At 37.1% G+C, this 12,379-nt stretch overlaps 1 protein-coding gene across 1 annotated transcript in view; it reads left to right on the top strand.

Moving 5' to 3' along the window:
* The window catches only part of LOC145983348 (uncharacterized), a gene marked incomplete at its 3' end in the record, with an annotated part of 33,504 nt that overhangs the window by 13,381 nt on the left and 7,744 nt on the right, over nucleotides 1–12,379 (top strand). The window contains exons 3-4 of the mRNA XM_083116487.1: nucleotides 5,177–5,329; nucleotides 10,837–10,884. Coding sequence (XP_082972613.1) covers nucleotides 5,177–5,329; nucleotides 10,837–10,884 — 201 coding nt within the window. The remainder of the gene's footprint in view (nucleotides 1–5,176; nucleotides 5,330–10,836; nucleotides 10,885–12,379) is intronic.

Raw genomic sequence — 12,379 nt, 5'->3', positions numbered from 1 at the left:
GACGCTAATTGGTTGAAATTTGCACAGAATGTCCATGAATGAACCACCTTCAAAGTCATGAGGTCCTCATCTCTATATATGGAGAAAAGATCCTGAAAAAATTATTTTTTTGAAGAATCTGTTCTGCCCGGCTGCTAATAGGCACATGAAAGAAACAGAGTCGGCTCTCATACTGTGAACGTGTACCTGCAAAAAATGTACATTTTTTTTCTTCGGAATTTTGTTTCAAAATATTGGTGTGCGGCCCACACAATGTCAAAGCACTTTTTTATTGCGATTTCCTGCAAATCTCAAGCAGTTAGTGCACATAGGAACAATCAATCAAGCAGTTAGTGTACATAGGAACAATGAAACTACTGAATTTCCCCCCAAAAATTGATACAATGCTTTTTCATGGGAACTGTTATTAATTTTAATCCTCTTGTCCCAAAAGTATTGAACTATTTTCAACACGACTTTGTTTGATTGCAGGAATTTAACTGCACAACATATGTATTTTTTTTATTCATTTTGGTTTATTGTGGGTGACATTCTGAAAAGATTTTTTTTGTAAAATTTCAATTTTTGTCCCTTTTATTAACTTTCATTATTGGGAGATAAGATGTTTAATTTCACTACCCTTCAGAGTCGTGTGGTTCTGCAAAAAAGAAATAAAACTGTTATGTGTATGACAATTATTTCTGCTATGAAATATGGAAGCAGTATGCACTGCTGCAAACAGCTGGTAGCTGTATGGCAATGTACATGGATTGGAACAAGTCAACACAATTACATATTAAACTTCTAAATACCAAGAGAACAACTGATAACCTTTGCGAAACCTTATTGATGTAGGGAATAAATTACCTTGCCCAGCAACTGTGAAATTAAAATCCAAAATTTTGTAATTTTTTCTAGTGTAATTAACATAAATTTAAATATATACAAGCTGTATCCTGAACATTTGTTTCTCTAATTTTTGGGCCAAAAATATATTTTTTTAATGTTGGAAATCTCTGTTTGTACCTGGATGCTTTACATTTTATGAATTATATCAGGAATAGGTTTGTCACAAGGTAGACACGTTACCCCAAGAAACGTCTTAACAGTTAACAGACATGAGGTTGCCCGACATGCACATTTGACAACACTCCACAGTGACAAGGTACGAGGTTGTCCGGTGCACCGTAATTTCTTCAAAAGAACACCCAGTACAAACTAACTTTTAACTGTAAATCGGATACCTAGGCACAAGCCTGCCTGGCAATCCAATTTTTTACAACATCCGTTATGAGAGATCTGTCCTCCGATCCGAGCTGACCGAAGTGAAACAGCCTCTCTCTTCGAAGTCACAGTTCCAACAGCCGACCTCCGCCACTCTCATCTGGGAGTTTATATACAATTGGTTGGCATCTGTTGCCAACGGCCCTTCATTCAAAAGTTTTAATTTTTTAACTGCTAAGAATGCCTGCCTTTCCTGGATGTTCGAGACATGAAGAAAGAACAGAGTGCTACATGGTTTCTAGCATTTTGTAGGTTTGGTGCGTATTACTCACAATTCCAGAATATAAAAAAGACGTTAAAAACTGTACTTACGTATGCGAGTATGTTGTCCCTATTTTTCTTTTCGTAGAACGACGTTTCGGAGATTAACTATCCCCTTCTTCAGGTTCGTAGTTTTTTCATACGAACCTGAAGAAGGATAGTTAATCTCCGAAACGTCGTTCTACGAAAAGAAAAATAGGGACAACATACTCGCATACGTAAGTACAGTTTTTAACGTCTTTTTTATACATGGTTTCTATACAGGGAATACACAAACCTAAAAAAATGCATAATAAATTGAGTTACACTTATCACACATACATATTTATATACACGTATTTACCTAATTGATATTGTCATATTAGTAAAATATGATAGTAAAGAAAAAAACACTGTTACCCTGTTACATGGGGCAGGGTATCAAGCTGCAGCCACTTCATACACTCACTTCTCCTCTCACTACTTACGCAGACACTTGTTTCCATACAGTCACTCCAGAGACTCCTGGGATAGAGTGTAGAGTGGGCAGATGTAAAGACACCCAAAGCAGAAGTAGAATTGCTTGTACAGGGTTCGCTCTGATTGTAATGGAAACAGGGAATTTTGACAAAACCTCCAAAAACCTTCAAAAGTCAGGGAAAATCAAGTGTTTTGTTCATTTGCCAGAATTTTTCCCCCTTTAAACAGCTTCTTCAAGTGAAATATTCTAAAAAAATTTCTCCAGAATTTACTTTTGTTCGTTTATTTGTGAACATGATTTTCTTCATTGGCTAGTGTAGTTTAACATTAAAAATGTGTTATGAGTGTGGCTCGGAAGTTGATGATCTAAAGAATCTAAAAAATGACCTTAAAAATTGTTAAAAAATGGTAAAAAAAATGACCTAAAATAATTTTCGTTTGTAAAATGAAAGCTTAAGTTTTTCATAAATTACAACAGACTAGTTGATTAATTGTTTTAAACTACTGAAGCAAAGGGAAATAAGCAATTATGTGTTAATGTAGTTTTCTTTATTTTTACTTCAAGGTTTTTTTGTGTAAGGCATTCCCCTCCTTTCAGAGTGGGCTTTGCAAGATACAGAAGTCGGTCAGCATCTGGAAAATACAGTTGTGTTTTGTGTGCATCAGATTATAATTTTATAATATTGTGACTAAAACCAAAGATTAAAGCGGTTATAGTGGCCAGCAAGGGAACCTCAAAGTAGTTTAGTGCTGGAGGCAGGCCCGTAGTCAGGAATTCTTTGCGGGGGGGGGGGGGGGGGGGCGAAGTCAATACTAGAGGGGGCAAATTTTTAATATATTGTGTCACATTGGCAGATATAGCAGGGTACACAGAGGCATTTGCCCTGTCCCCAAAAGAGATATGTAACAGAAAAGGGATGATATCTTGAAACTGCAACGAAAAAAAAAAACTTCGAGCAACATCAAATAGCAATATTTTGATATGACCTTTCCAGATTGCTAAAGAATATAAAGTTTAACATAAATAGGCTAATAGGGACTGTATCTACTTGATATTTACAGGTCGATAATGTTAATAGGCGATTAATATGTACCAACTGATTTGGACCTCTGCAGAACTGATTAAGGGACCCCTTTATAAATCAGGCTTCATAATGATTCCCTCTAGTTTCCAGTATGAAAGATTTTTATGCACAAAGGAATCTAACGACAATCCAACAACTCCATTGTGTTGTTATGCAAGAAAAATCGAATTAATTAAATAATAATGGTTGCATATTATCTACACTTGATGAATTGTGTAGAAATTTGCAATACTTTTTTTGTACTTGCTAAAACATTAAAACATGGGTCCCTTAGTCCACCACAGAATCTATTTCCTTCAAAGGAGAGACTCTTGCATCACTACAGACAATGTTTGTCTACTGGTTACGTTAACCATTTTGCAAAATATTGTGTGAATTGTATTACATTATAGTTGAAATGCATGTTTTGACACCTGACAAACAAATAGGAATCCCTTGATTGATCAGTGAGTTCTTGGATTACAGTGTCATCATTAATATTTCATATTAAGTTTCATAGAAAGAAATTGTTTTAATAGGTGGCAATTAATTTTACAGGATGCCATGGCATTCTCCTTTACATTTTCTTTCATATAGATTGCTTAGCTCTCAGGGTCGACTCCCGCCACCCCATAGCTATGGCTCTGAACTTGGACTATAAGAATAGAAGGGAATGCGAGCAAAGCGAGCAAGAAAATTTTAAGAAATGTATTTTTATTTGTATAAAATTTAAAATCAAGGGGAACAATTGACCCTCTGTCCCCCTTGCAAGTGCCCTTTGCCATCTGGAAGAAAAATGCAAGGAACACGTAAAAACTAATTCTATCATGAGTATCCAATTGTCCTGCTATTCTTAGATTCTCCTAGTCTTGTCCATTCCCCTAGAATGGATTTCCGTCCAAGGTTGGGGGGGTGGGGGCAATGCCCCCTGCTCCCTGTGGTTGCTGCACTGTTTATGAGTGTATCTTCATCAATTTCACGTCATCACTCATTGTTGCGATTAGCTATGTGGCAGAACAGCAAAGGAAAGTAACAAAAATCAAATATCCACTCCCTCTCTCTACCACATGAATCACTATTACCAAAAGGTAGACTTGGGAAACAAAAATTTAAACAGTTACAAGTTCATAGCAACACATCCAAGAAAAACTTCCGAACACATTTGGCACCGTTAATATAAGACTACTCAAAATGTCACAACTGTTCTAGATACTGAAAATTGCGAAATCATTTCCCGAAGTTTGAATCTGGAAGGGAATCTTCCCCCCCAATCCTGACACAACATTATATGGAATCCCATACACCCTAATAATGATTGATTGATTTGGTGTTTTAAGTCCACTTTATGCACAGTAAGGCTAATCGGGACTGGTCCTACAATTTAAAGTGGGATCCGAACCACTATGTGCCTCCACCGGGTATCGAACCTGGGACCCCTTGATTACAAGGCGACGACACTACCACTGTGCCATCGGGGAGGCCAATATATTGTTATGTTGCTAGAGTAACACCTCGTAATTGTAAAGATTAGTGAGAATTCTAGGTAGGAATGTGTTCTGCATTTTTCACAGGGGGGGCAAGGGAGGCTCTCAGGGGGGGCAGTTGCCCCCCTGCTCCCCCTCTAGCTACGGGCATGGCTGGAGGATATATAAATGTACCACAATTAATTATTTAATCCATTTTAACGTTTCAGTTAAAAATAATGTTCTCGATTTCCATTTACTGTATTTTTGAATAATGGCGAACTTGCTAAAAAAGACCATGTCAGGAAATTTAAATACATAAATTATGCTAGCAAATGCATGTAAAATTCACGAAAGAACATCGGAGAACAAAAGTAAACCTCAAAAATGAAGAAAAATTCAATAAAGATGGGAAAAAATACTGAAAAGTGACCTAAAAGCCAAAAAGGGCCGAGAAATAAAAAGTGCAAAATAAAACGTTTTTTGGTTGTAACTTATGGGAATGGAGTGATATCAGGTTTAGCATTGTTTGCAAGGCACAGAAACAAAAATATGATTTTTCATAAACTTCCAAGTCCTAGTTACCAGCATGTCAGATCATGAAAGAATGGTCCTGAAATTTATTTTAAAATAAACTAAAACTTGTTTTTGTTCTCCTTCCTTTAGGAAACGGGCGATGCTCAAGATGATTAATTTCTTCCATATCAGGAGAACCATTTACTGTGTGCTCTCGTTGTGCTTCCTTTATGGAATAGTGCAGCTGCTGTGGCTGCGGTACGGAGAAAATCTTCTCGACGACACAGATAGGCTGACTGTGTTGTAAGTATACGCTGATGTATCGTCTCGAGTTGAAGCCTACGATTGGTTTCTCACGGCTTCCTTTCCTAACACTGCCTCTTGATTTACCTATTTGCATTTTTACTTCAAAAGGTATGAATAATTAAAAATGATTGGGTGCATCAGCACCAAAGCTATGTTAGGTAAAAATATCTGTTTGTATGTGTGTGGATCTACTTTATGGGTTCTGGGTTCCCTTCTTGGTGGAGGTGCAATTCTGTGAGGTATTAAAATAAAAAGGCATCAAAATAGTAAACATGGATTTGTAATTTCAAGTTGTTCAAGGTGATTGATTCATTTTTGATGCCATGAAGGTAAGGGAGAGATTGTTTTTCTAACAATCAAGGAGAGAGAAAATAGTTGTTAGGTTTCATCTTCTCCGGGGATCCATAAATTATTTAGATACTTCATAAGATGTATAATTGTTCAGTGTAAAATGTTGATACACTTTTAATTTCTTAAATTGCAATTGTTATTATTATTATTTTTTAATTTTGCGGTGTAAGGGTGACACTCCCACATAGTACACCCAAATGTCAACCTCACTTCCATGTAGTACACCCTGACTGCAATTTCCAGACCAACGAGGCTCTGGCATCTGGACCTACAGCCAGTATGATCCTCTGTGGTGCTGTGTGTGTGTGTTGTCCTGTGTTTTGTACTTGTGTGTGCCGAGTGCCCATTTACAGCCTCAGCTTTTAACCCAAGTATGAATATTTTAGTCTCTGATATTAGTTATGTTATTAGTTATATTTTACTTCAAGTAATGGGCTGGACCCCGTATCATGTAACAGGTGCAAAATAGCCTAAGTGTTGCCACAATTATCAGTTCAATCAATCAATTTTTGTTAATTTTTTTGGAAACTACCTTGAAAGTCAAGAATTGTACTTAGAATTTTATCTGTGTCATTGAGTAGCCAACTTGTCCTGTTGTTGGGGGTGAGCTACTAAAGTTTATCCTTGGAGGAAAATAGAACACTTCAGTACAACTGGCAAATGGCCTGGCGTAAAGACTGTCATGCATTGACGAGCTTCGTCGCCGACTTTAGGGATGTTACACACCAAAGTAGCAAACTTAATGATATTGCGGACCTTTGCGGCAGAGTGGATAGCACATTGTGCTACGACACCAGGAGTCCCGGGTTTGAATCCTGTCCTTTGCATGGGTGTTCTTTGTGAGTGTCCCTTCAGCAGTTTCATCGTGACATTACTTATCCTCATCTTTGTGATTAGCCAAAAGTGGCAGAAATCAGGAGTAAAATAAACCAAATCAAGTCTTAATAATATTATCAGTGTTGGCCAGTAGCTGCTCAGAAAACCTTTTGGCAAAATTGAATGGTAATTGCTTAAAATAGAATTTTCATATTAAATGGAACACAAATCATCAACACCATTCTGAGTTAAATTCTGAAATCAAAATTATAAGAAAATGAAGATTTTGTGGTACATGAAAAAGTACTAAATCCATTTCCAGTGCTAGCATGCATATGATAAGAGTAATAATTAACACTAGTTAACACTGATACCATGTTTCAACTGGTTTTACTTTGAGTATTGCTTATTTAAACATTGTAAATTATACCTAATTCGTTAAACAAAATTTGAAGTTTCATTGATTCATATTGTATTCATTTAAGTCCAGTATTACCCAGTTTGCAAGTCGGAAACAAAGTAAGAATGAATAGCAGTGTATCAGTGTTACCAACGCTTAACGAGCAGCATTCTGTTTAAATAAAATTGCTTGATTCATTGTGTTTAAAGTGGAATCCGAACCACTATGTGCCTCCACTGGGTATCGAACCTGGGATCCCTTGATTAATTAAATAATAGTGTACATATCCAGTGGGTAGAAAATAATTATCCCTGTTTTTTCTTGTATGTACGCATTGCTTGCATTGTAGAATTATTTTCCTGTAGTTTACGGTTATTACAAGCATAAGAAAACAGTTTTTCGTTGTGACGTTTCAGGAGAACACACACTCCCTTCATCAGATATTAATTTTTATTTTGACTTTTTTTTTTCTTCCCAAAATGAAAATAAATGTCTGATGAAGTTAGTGTGTGTTCTCCTGAAACGTCACAAGGAAAAACTGTTTTCTTATGCTTGTAATAACCGTAAACTACAGGAAAATAATTATCCCTACATGGGATGTGTCTTTCATAACCAGAAAGTAGAAAGGTTGAAGGCAGAGTGGACCCCCCCCCCCTGCCCCTCCAGATTGCACTCTGGTGTTGACTTCATTATTCACATATTCTCCGTGGTGACTTGAAGCTCAGAAGAATGATGAAATGTAACTTCTTTCAATTTTACACCATTCAAACTTATTGACTCTTGGGTATACTAACACAATTTTCCTACGGTATATGACCTTTTTGCATGTTGTCCTGTCTAGTTGTAAATAATTGGGAAAGTATTTCAAGTTTGGCCTAGTGGAAGATTTGCATGGAGGGTATGACAAAGTGGTGACTTGTGAATGTGGTGTAACATAATTAATACCATCATTCCTATCAGAATGTAAAATTTTCTGATGTCAGGAATGTAATACATTTCAACATCAATGTTTTACACATTCTGATGATTTTTCAATATTTATTGGTGGTGATATTTTCCCTTCCCTTACCATACACCAAACATGCATGGTATGACAATGATGAAGTACCTATCAACATAAGTGCAGTCAGCTGACAGAAGTAATGGATTTAATACAGGAGGACAACCCCGCTGGTGCAGTAGTAATACTCTTGCCTTGAAATCAAGGGGTTTGGTCCCTCGCAGGGTTACATTGTACAGTGGCATGCAATGGGGGCCTCCCTGAATACATTATAGTAACATCATTGCCTTGTAATCAAGGGGTCTCGGGTTCGATACCTGGTGGAGACACATAGTGGTTCGGATCCCACTTTAAATGCTAGGCCCAGTTCCGATTAGCCTTACTGTGCATAAAGTGGACTTAAACACAAACTCAAGTGGCATCCAATGTTAATTAGACATTATCCGTTGTCTAGTGTTTTCAACTATACTTATTCTACCACTACATTTCGAGAGGGCACCTCTTCTCTTATCCTCGGGTGAAATTTCTTTTGCCAGTGGTGGAAATCGAACTTACGACAGACCTGTGATTTTACTACAAGTCCTATGCAGTAACCAACTTCTCCATGGCACCCCCACAGGCAAAAATGAATTGTTCACCTGATGATGAGAGAAGAGATGCTTTTTTGAAACTTAGTGTTAAAATAAGTTTAGTTTAGCTCCTTCCCTGTGGCGACCTTGAAGGGAAGTGCATCCAAAAAGAAATCATCTATATATAGATGCAACCGCAAATTTGCTTCAATGTTATTTTTTTTTTAAAAAAAAAGGTCTTTCCACAAAATGAGGCTAAGGTAAACAATCTATATATAGACTCTGCTGCAAATAAACATTCCATACTAGGTTAGGTAAAAAGTAAAGTTCCCCCTGCATACAGCACCATACTATGAAGGCACATTTAGGGTATTTGGGGGTAGGGCCACATGACATGCTCTATCTCGGGAATATTGGAGGTGATGTTATCAGCACTATGCTCCTGCTGCCTTTACCCTCCAGGGTTGTCCTCAGGTATCCATTTATTTGAGGCTGGGTGAGGCTCAGAGCCGCTTTATGCATGGACAAGGCCAGTAAAATTCCGACCTTAGAACACCCACCCAAAGAATCGAACCTGGTCTCCCAAATAGCAGTCAGACACTACGAACTAGACCACACGGCTATAAGTCCATTTTGCAAGAAAATATTTTTCAGAAATTGACAAAGCATCAACAATGAATTGTTTGATTGCCAATAGCCCACATAGACTTCTGGGGTCTAAAAAAATGACTTGCTGCAATACAAGAACCGTTAATTTTGAAATACCATCTATATGCAAAAAAGGCCCATTTTTAGAGTTTGTATATATAGCTCCACCGCAGTTAATGGGTTAAAGCACTAGATAATAGATAATCCCCAATTAACATTACATGCTAATATAGAGCCATTGTCACTAACATTTGGAGATTGTTGTACAATTGTTTGGACCCCACCTTATGTCCAGTACCAATTATCCTATTTGAGCATAATGTGTGTGGGCACAAAAGAAAGTAAGAAATCATAAAGCATATGTTGGAGGAGCCTCCAATGTATTTCTTTAAGGTCAAAAAGGTAATGGTACATGCTAGCGTGTGCACACATACCATGAAGGCATATGGGGTGATGTGGAGGTATACAGCTCCACATATTCTTGATCTCAGCCATAGTTGGGATGGTGTAATCAGCGTCATGCCCATCTGCTTTTACCCCCCCCCCCCCCCCAGGGTTGCCTCCAGGTACTCATTGATACGAGGTTGGGTTGGCCTCATAGCCGTGCAGAAACAGGGAAATGAGTGGAAAATTTCCTGGTCCAGATGATCCGAACCCGGGTCTTCTGCATGATAGTAAGATTGACCATTGACATTTACAGTTAGGGCAATGTACTTGCTTCGTCACCTAAATTCTGAGCATCAGGTAAACGTAAAGCCATTCTCAGTGCAATGCCCTTTGCATGAAATTGTGTAGGGGATCCTGAGGTAGGGTCCCATGCATTCTTCATCTCAACTACATAATCAGCACCATGCTCCATTTGCCTCAACCAGGTTTGCCCCCAGGTAACTGTTGATTAGAGGCTGGGTGACCCTCAGAGCCACTTTACACATAAATGTTATCAGAAGAATTCCAGCCACAGATCGCCCAGCATGGAAATCAAATCTGTATCTCTTGAGTGTCAATCAGGCACTCGTTGACATGGCTGGTTCCCAAGGAATACATTAAGTTGTCTGGCATGATTCCTTCAACCCCCACCGACCTCCGTGGCAGAGTGGTTAGCAGAACGTGCTACCATGCCAGGTGTCCCACGTTCAAATCCCAGCCTGGGCATGGGTGTTCTTTGTGAGTGTCTCTTCATCATATCATCATTCATCCTCATCTTCGCGATTATCCAAAAGTGGCAGAAATGTGAAGTAAAATAAACCAAATCCCTGAAAATGCAAACAGGAAGTTTGTGAAATGTAGGAATGCCAAGTGTTGCAATTTTTGTGTTGTATTTGTGAAGACAATTTATAAATATTGCCATATTTGATTCTTGGTGACTGTTCTTTATAGCTCTGTAAATATGCATTGTTGGTCAAATTTGAATAGCACCAGGTGTACTACTCATCATGATTATATCCAGTGTAATTTTATTTATGTCCTGGGTGTCTATTAAAATCCATTCACAATACTTATTCCTTCACCTATTACTTTTACTAATTTTGTACTGCACTTTTAAGAGTCATATTCTCTCAATTAGTTTCTTACTAATCCATTGACTAGTATGATATGCATGCAGAACTAATTACCTCACTAATTTTATATTATTTTTATGCTTTATTTTCAAGTTTTTTTGTTCAGTGAACTAATTCCTAACCAAATATTGACACATTCTGTTCTTAACATCTTATTACAGGAAGCAGATATCATCAAATGTTAATGCCTTACAGGTTCCAAATGTGACGTAAGTTTTTGTTCATTAACAATGCATTGAAATGTTTCTTGGCATATGTTTGTTTGCTGTCTGTATTTATGTATATGTAACTGTCTGTTTCTGTATGTGTTAGGCATCTTGTTTATTTTGCGGGAATGCCCCGGTATTCAACTGTCAAATGGCAAGACCCTTTTCTATACGTTGGCCCCAACTTCAGGGTTGATTTCATTGCGAACTTGAAGATACACAGTGCTCAAACTAAATTTTCATTTCTTGAAAATGATAAATCTTACCTTCTTTTGTTCAGCTAAGGTCTGGCTATAAAGACATGCTCATGAAATGCCCACATTTTCTGTAAATAGAAGAAGAAGGAGGAGGAATAAAAAGAAATGCCTCTGCCACCACTCAGACAATGCTAATGCACAAGGTTTAGAAAGTATGATAATCACATGTTGCATGTACTGTGACATGCTTAGAGGCACATATTTTTGGTAAATAAAAAGCAAAATTTCCATATGAGAACAATAAAATTTCAAGTTCAAAAGTGGAAAATAAAATAAAATAAAATTTTGGTGTTAGTGAAAAATCGGATCAAAAGCAGTATATAAAATTACATTTCGGTTTTAAAATTGTGAATATAATCCTAAATTTGATTTTAAAACTGCACTTATTACACAAAATAAACATATCCCTTCTAAAAGCACAATTATGTAATTACCAGAGTATTAAGTTTATTCCTGTATAAATTAGTCCACTTTTGCTTCTCAAATATTTACAGCAGAATAAGTAAATTTTTCGTGAATTGCAGAACTCTCAGGATAATTCAGACTTCCAGAAAGTGTTGCATTGGTAAATAAACTCTCAATTTTGTGTTTAAGAGTCTATTTCGCATTTTGCAGTTCATGTTGCATTATTTTGTGACAATACAGGGTAGGAAAATACACCTCACACCTTTCAGAAACATGAAGAATGAACATTACAGCATGTTATTTCACATATCTTGTTTTCATCAAAAATGAAATATGCATGCCTCTGAGTATGGTACATCCTGCCAGTATAGGGTTAACTGAATTATTGGAGCAAATTAACAGATCTGTACTATTTCTAGAAACTATTTTTATTTGGGTAGATTAATGTGTTTGCTGTAGTACTTCAATTTACACTGCCACTACATTGTAATCATTAGACATTTATTGTTATTAGGGCAATCTATTTTTCATGCTCATGTAGAAAGTTGAAACATGAGATTAGGCACTGTAATGCTGATGTGGGAAAGTTTTCTACAATTCGCTGTGTTGTCGCATTCATCCTGCTGTGGTAGACTTAAGTGTCCTGTTGAAGCATAACTTTGTTGAAAATATCTAGTTTCAAATGATCACACAGTGATATCCTAAATTCTGAGAAATTATGTGGCTTGGTTAATTATAATTTGGAAATATTGAGAATTTCTTCCATGTCTACAATGTAATTACGATTAATCGGTGTTCTCGCATCCTTCCCCAGGCTATCTAAATGTCCTGCATTG

The sequence above is a fragment of the Lepisma saccharinum genome, unplaced genomic scaffold, assembly GCF_977018435.1.
Source record: "Lepisma saccharinum unplaced genomic scaffold, izLepSacc3.1 HAP1_SCAFFOLD_847, whole genome shotgun sequence".
Classification (NCBI taxonomy): Eukaryota; Metazoa; Arthropoda; class Insecta; order Zygentoma; family Lepismatidae; genus Lepisma; species Lepisma saccharinum.
The sequence above is the reverse complement of the archived record's forward strand: the minus strand, read 5'-3'. Positions and strand labels throughout refer to the sequence as shown.